At 37.5% G+C, this 6,701-nt stretch overlaps 1 protein-coding gene across 3 annotated transcripts in view; it reads right to left on the reverse strand.

Moving 5' to 3' along the window:
- Positions 1-6,701, reverse strand: part of LOC103481099 (actin-binding LIM protein 1-like) — a 39,473-nt gene that overhangs the window by 14,253 nt on the left and 18,519 nt on the right. For 2 of the 3 annotated variants that reach the window (XM_017310920.1, XM_008436387.2), the window contains exon 2: positions 1,893-2,036. In XM_017310920.1, the coding sequence (XP_017166409.1) occupies positions 1,893-2,036 (144 nt within the window). Of the gene's footprint in view, positions 1-1,892; positions 2,037-6,266; positions 6,371-6,701 lie in introns of those variants that run through there. The other variant, XM_008436388.2, reaches the window with a different exon arrangement.

The following is a 6,701-nucleotide window of genomic DNA, read 5'->3' on the forward strand; positions in this document are numbered from 1 at the left end:
GTTACCTAGCAACCCCAGCCAAGCCCAGCCTGTTACCTAGCAACCCCAGCCAAGCCCAGCCTGTTACCTAGCAACCCCAGCTAAACCCAGTCCGTTACCTAGCAACCAAGTTCTAGTTCCACTGGCAGATTATTTCACTTATAAGACATTTTTCCAATGTTGTAAGTGAAAAATATGGAAGTGAAACTAAAACTATGTCATCAACATTAATGCTTGATTTACTTAAAACAGGCTCATATATCTTGGTAAAAAGTTAATTTTATCTTATTTCAACTGTATTAAGATATTTGCATTATAAACTACACCAACAATACTTTGTAAACATTACCATCATATTGATTTACAAAAACAAACAGGAACTGAAACTCCTGATAATCTGATTCTAAACATTTAAATCCACATTTCTACAGATTTAGAGTTTTTCTCCTGCTGAAAGTGTTTTTTTGTTTCCTCCAGGCCGTAAACAGCAGAGAGTCGGCAACAACATGAGCAGCTTGTCAGGACTGATTAGTCCGGACAAAAGCTCGCTGCGGGAAATATGTCCGCTATGAAGCCGGGTAACTGCTGACTGGAAACCCAGGAGGATCCCACAGCAACCCATTCCAGAGGACTGGAATAAATTCAGATTCACGAGGCTTAAAGATCCATTAGTTTGTTAAAAAACACAATAAAGGCTGGGTTACATTAGGTCTTTGGCACCTGTGCTTCCATGAACAGGTCAGGATAAATCTATGATCTACACAAAACATGCTCACCACATTTTGTCACTCTGAGATTTCAATCTGATCAGTTCCGTATATTTTAAGCTCCTTATAGTGCAAACAGCTCAGTACATTTCTTCATAAAACTAATTTATAGGGAACTTTTCAGCAAATATAGAAGTTTATTTTGAGTCAATAATTCCTTAATATGTTCTATTTTCACTGGCAGATTATTTCACTAGTAAAACGTAAAACAGGTTATAAGTTAATTTATAACTTTCCCAATATGTAATTTAAATAATCTGCCAGTGGAACTACAACTTTTCCATCAATATCCTGTTGTGTTTTAGTAGCAGAGCTGCTGCTGGCCTCGATGTTTACACTCACACATGAAAATGGCTGCAAATAGATGCGCAATAATACAACTGTACATCTTTGAAAAGCAGAAGTGAGGCCTCCTGCACAACCAATAAGAACGCAGCAAGTGGTTTCTGGATGGTAAGTCAGCAACTTAACACTTGTCTTTTCCAGCAGCCATTGTACAACGCATACTGTATATTAATAAAAGGTTTATTAAAACCAGCTGACCAAATATGTTGAAGCTGTCCTGGGGTTGCTAGGTAACGGGCAGAATTCTGCTGGGGTTGCTAGGTAACGGACGGAATTCTGCTGGGGTTGCTAGGTAATGGGCAGAATTCTGCTGGGGTTGCTAGGTAATGGGCAGAATTCTGCTGGGGTTGCTAGGTAACGGGCGGAATTCTGCTGGGGTTGCTAGGTAATGGGCAGAATTCTGCTGGGGTTGCTAGGTAACGGGCGGAATTCTGCTGGGGTTGCTAGGTAACGGCAGTGCCAGCTGATTTGTGTCGTTACATTTGGAAGGTTTTTGAAACGGCTTGTTTTCCAGACACCATTAAACATGATGTTATTGCCAAAAAAAACGACTAAATGTTTATTTTAAGCACTTAAGTACAAAAACATTCAAAATGTGAATTTATGAACTGTTTATACTTCACTCTGACTTGATTTGCTGACAATATTTTGAAACTTCATGTGGGAGTAACACATTGTTGAGCTGAGCTGGAGCGTGTGAGCGTTACCTGACACAGCAGCAGCTCAGGGCTGAAATAGACGCAGGTATTTGGTGCGAAGGTGAGGAAATGTTTGAGATTTTGCAGACGTTTTCTGACTCACCCTTGCATGTGAAACACTTCAGGTGGAAGTAGCTGCTCTGCACTCGCAGCGCCTCTCCTTTGCACAGCGCTCCACATCTGAAGCACTGGATTTGCTGCCTTCCTGCCGGAAGACCCGGCTGGCAGCCGTCCAGGGCGTGCAGCACTGCGGGGCGGACGAAACAGACGCATCAGTGACGAGGCTGATTCATGTAAAAACTGTCACATTTTTCTGTCTCCTCTACCCTTCAAATGAGAAACACTGACCCAGATCATCACACCACCACCACCGTGTCTGACTGCTGTTGTAGTTTATTTATTTTTCTATAAAACCAGGTTGATTTGTAGTTTATGTCAATAATAAATGTTATTGTTGATTGAAAACTATCTTTTTTATAAACTTATTCAGGTTATCTTTCTTGTTCAAAATGTTTTTGATGATCTGAAGTATCATAGTGGCAAATCTGCACATTTTCATATCATTTGTGAATATTCAAAGCAAATAAAAACTAAAAAGTTGAATCATTATTTTTGCAGTGGTAACTGCATGTAACTCTTCTTGCAGGATTTTTTATTCTGTTGGTTACATTTACCCAAACATTCGATCAGATTTGATCAGAGATCATCAGAAATGTGTCAGAATAAAACAAAATGAAAAACTTCTCAATTTAAAGTGCAAATTAAATTGTATTTGAGTTCATTTTATTGTGGGAACATCTTTCTGGTGAAGGAAACATTTTCTCTGAAGACATGAAGACGTCTCCATGCTGGTAAGTTTTATTGATCGGATCCATTTGATGGTTTTTCGATTTAGTTAAATCAGACATTTCTTTATGTTTATTATTTACTTAACACTAATTAATTCAATTTATCTAGTAGTTTAAAAAACAAACATTTAATTGGACAGAAAAGTACCAGGCATCTGCCTTTAAACCTAAGAGTTCATCCTAAATGGGTTTTTGGTATTTAAACTGGTCTAATCCTCTTTTATTTGAGAATAATAATAAAGGTTGCTGTGTTTTTCCTCTGAGCTTCATCAGATCTCTAACTCTGGGATCAGAGGGACTTTAATGACCTCAAGGTTTTGTTTTTACTCTGATAAATCCCATCAACTGAAGGACGCCGCGCGTCGCCCTTCTTCAGGCCGCGGTTGCGGCGTCGCGTTCAGCCAGGATACAAGAGCAAAAGGTCTGCAGAAAATGTTTCATTACCATCCAAACTCTGAGCCTGTTCTCTTCTTTCTGTGATTGGGAGAAAATCAAAATGGAAATGTATTTATAAACTAAACTAACCGACAGAAAGAGGTTTTAAACCTTATTTTACGACTCATCCAATCCAGATTTAGAGCAGCTAAATCCACATATCATCCACATAGAGTGGAGTCTCTGGTGAAAAATAGGAAGAAATTAAAAAAGGAAATATATATATTTGTTTTACTTCTTGGTCCCTAAAATAGCCAACATTTTAGGGACAATTAAACTTGAACAGTTTGGTGCTGTACACATATAAACTGAATTGACTGTTAAATAAAAGTAACTGAAGCGTTTCTTTAGGTTAAACTTTCTAAGTTAAACAGAAAGAGCAGGAAGCTTTCATTGGTAATCCATCATTTATATTCATGTCACCATATTAGAGCCATTTCTACCAAAGAACTCAGTAATTTTGAGAATAATCTTAGAAATGTTCCAGAAAAAACAAGGACATTTCTTAGGTCCAAAAATGGATAATTTGCTGGACAAGAACGAAATTTTAAATCTTTTTTTATTCTCACAAATTTTCAAGAAAAAACAAGAAGATTTGTGAGCTGCAGAAGTTGAAAAAAACTCAGAAATTTTGAGAGAAGTCTCAGAATTTTTCTAGAAAAAAATAAGGAAGTTTCTGAGTTTCAGATGTCAAAGATTTGCAGAAAAAACAAAAGATTTACAAGACAAAACTTGGAAATTTCCGAGTTTCAAAAATTGAAACTTTCTGACCTATGAAACCATTTACAAGATTTTTCTTGAAAAATTCTGAAACTGACCTCAAAATTTTAGTATTTTCAAGCAAATTTTTGACTTTTGAAGCTCATAAATTTCTTAGTTTTTTTCTAGAAGATTTCTGATTAATCTAACCTTTCTGGGTTTTCAAACTCTGAACCTCTGAAATGTCCTTGTAACAATAGCCCTGATGTTTCCAGACTGACTGGACTCAGTTTACCAGCTGAATTTGGTTTGCGGCTCCTGGTCTGCCTAGCAACAATGACCAGCTTGTTGGCATGGCAACAAGAATGCCGCCTAAACTGCTCTAATGCTTTGCTAGAGGACAGATCCTGTGGTTAAACAGCAGTTTCTCACTTTTACTGTAAAACTGTGAACTTATTATGATAGTTTTGACTTTAGATTGTGTGTTATAGACTTTATATCATTCAAACATTTCTCTCTTCGTCGCTCCGGTCCGTGAAGAAGCTGATCTGGTGTCGGGTATTAACAAATGTTCAATTTAGAAAGATGGCAAATGGAGGGAAACCGGAGAGGGGGCGGCTAACCGCCCAGCCCGTTATCTACTGCTATAAAAAGCCGAAGATAAAGCTGGAGTGAGGGCGGATTTCTTCTTTTCACTTTGTTCTATTAATATTCGAGCTCAACTATTCACACTTCCTCCAGTTTTTTACGGTTTTAGGCCTCCAATGGATTTTAATGGGATTTTACGATACTCCGTAATGCCACGTAAAGGGCAACATCAAGGTGTAAATTCACACAGATAAAAAAGTATCTAAAAAATAAACAGAAGTAAGGATAATATATTGCATAATGAGGATAAAAATCTAACATAAGACAATGTGCATTTATTAGAAATACTTTGATCTAAGGAATGTGCAACTGAATAGGATATTTTTTAACAATATATATAATGTGGGTGTGTATTAAAAGATAATATGAAAAACAAAACCTGTATAGATAACAGATATGTGCAAATAGCAGCAGAAATGTTACGTAAAATGTGTTAAACTACAAATGACAGCCAAGATTTGAAACAGATTTTTAAAAAAGTGCATTTTTACTAGAAAAAAACTCAAAAATTAATAGTTCAAGCTGTCAATTTCACTGTAAGTTTTAAGCATCCAGCATGCCGAGGTGAGTGAACCATCTGTGCATTTGTCCCGTTCAGTTGTAGAGATGTGAATGCTAATCGGACCAAGAAACAAACTGGTCTGTCTACAAATCTCAGTCTCTGTTAGGTTGAAGTGACTGGTGCAGTTTGAATGCGTATGTGAATGCCAAGCAAACTGCAAACCGCTCCAAAAGCAGGAAATGGACTACAGCGCAGGGCATTCTGGGTAAATACAACCAGGGAAACATGATAACCTAGCGCTAGCAGGGAGAAATGACTAATAGAAATCCTGCAACCTCTAAAATCTGACGGCTCCATTTTTGTTTACACTTTGTGAAGAAAGAAGTTTCCTTATGTGGTTCTTGCCGCAGCGCCCCCACAGGCGAGGAGGGGAACAACTTTTTCAATTAGTTTGGATCATTTGACAGCGCAGTGTGAAAGAGAACCGCAGCAGGAAATGGAACAAATGAGTCTACCGGACTATCAGGAGGGAAAAACTCTCAGCTTATGTTTTATTGACAAAAACAACCTTCTTCTTTTCAAACACAAACTATTGTGAGTTTATTTTAAAATACAAACATGGAACATGTGTCCTCATGTTCCATAAACATAGAAAGTACAACGCTGCAGTCAGAGACGGCTCTAACATCACAATAACTTCTGCTGTCCTTGCACTTTTACCCACTTGGCTCCGTTCTCGTCACTGGAAGTTAGTTTTCTAGCATTTCCACAGCTGAGGTTGAAGAATCTCAAGGAAGTTTTAAAACTAGTTTGAATCGTATCATTTTTGTTCCAACAAACAAAACATTTTCATTCAACTTACTGACAAAAAACAAGAAGTCTACAAATCAAGACAACCTGATTTTTTTTTTTAATTAAAAGAAAATGAACAGAGAATGTAAAATTCTGCATATTTGTTAGATTTCTCAACTTTGACCCAAAATACTAAAGAAATAAGAAACATTTTGATGTAAAGTGAATAAAAATTAAAGCTTTTCTCTTGGTGTTTTTATGCATTTTTCTTTAAAAAAAATGTAAAAACAAATATATGATCTCTTTTCTTTGATTTCAAAATCTAAATAAATTTCCTGGTGTCATAAAAAAACAAACCATTTTGTTTTGCTAATGTAGCTTTTGAGCCTCTAATCTTATTTTGCTTAGCTTGTAAATTTTGCTGATCCGTGTCCTAACATCAACCCTGCTGCAGTTTAAAAAAACTAGATATAAATAAAGTGTAAATAAACCTAATTAACTCAAAGATAAATCATAAAGTTTGCATTTGCAGAGAGAAGTTGGGAGAGTTTACCTTTCTGTTTCATGACTGCTGATTGTTCCCAAAGCGAGGAGGAAACTAAACCAACGACCTGCTGCTGCCAGAGGAGAGGGGGCGGTCTGTGTGTCTGTGTGTGTGTGTGTGTGTGTGTGTGTGTGTGTGTGTGTGTCTGTTAAATTCTGTTGTCTGTCTGATCCATGACCTCATCTGTGATGAAAAGGGAGGAAGTCTGGCGGCTCATTGGCTGGGAGAAATGACCTTCCTTCATTTCATGAAGGTCTGACTGATTATGACGCTTCAACTTCAATAAATGAGGAAATTCATGAAAAGTTTATTTAGTTCAGCAGTAAAGGCAGCTTACAAAATGTGCTGGAGATCAGATTGGGTTGCTAGGTAGCGGGCGGAATTCTGCTGGGGTTGCTAGCTAGCAGGCGGAATTCTGCTGGGGTTGCTAGGTAACGGGCGGAA

Source organism: Poecilia reticulata, linkage group LG19, assembly GCF_000633615.1.
Source record: "Poecilia reticulata strain Guanapo linkage group LG19, Guppy_female_1.0+MT, whole genome shotgun sequence".
In the NCBI taxonomy this organism is placed as follows: Eukaryota; Metazoa; Chordata; class Actinopteri; order Cyprinodontiformes; family Poeciliidae; genus Poecilia; species Poecilia reticulata.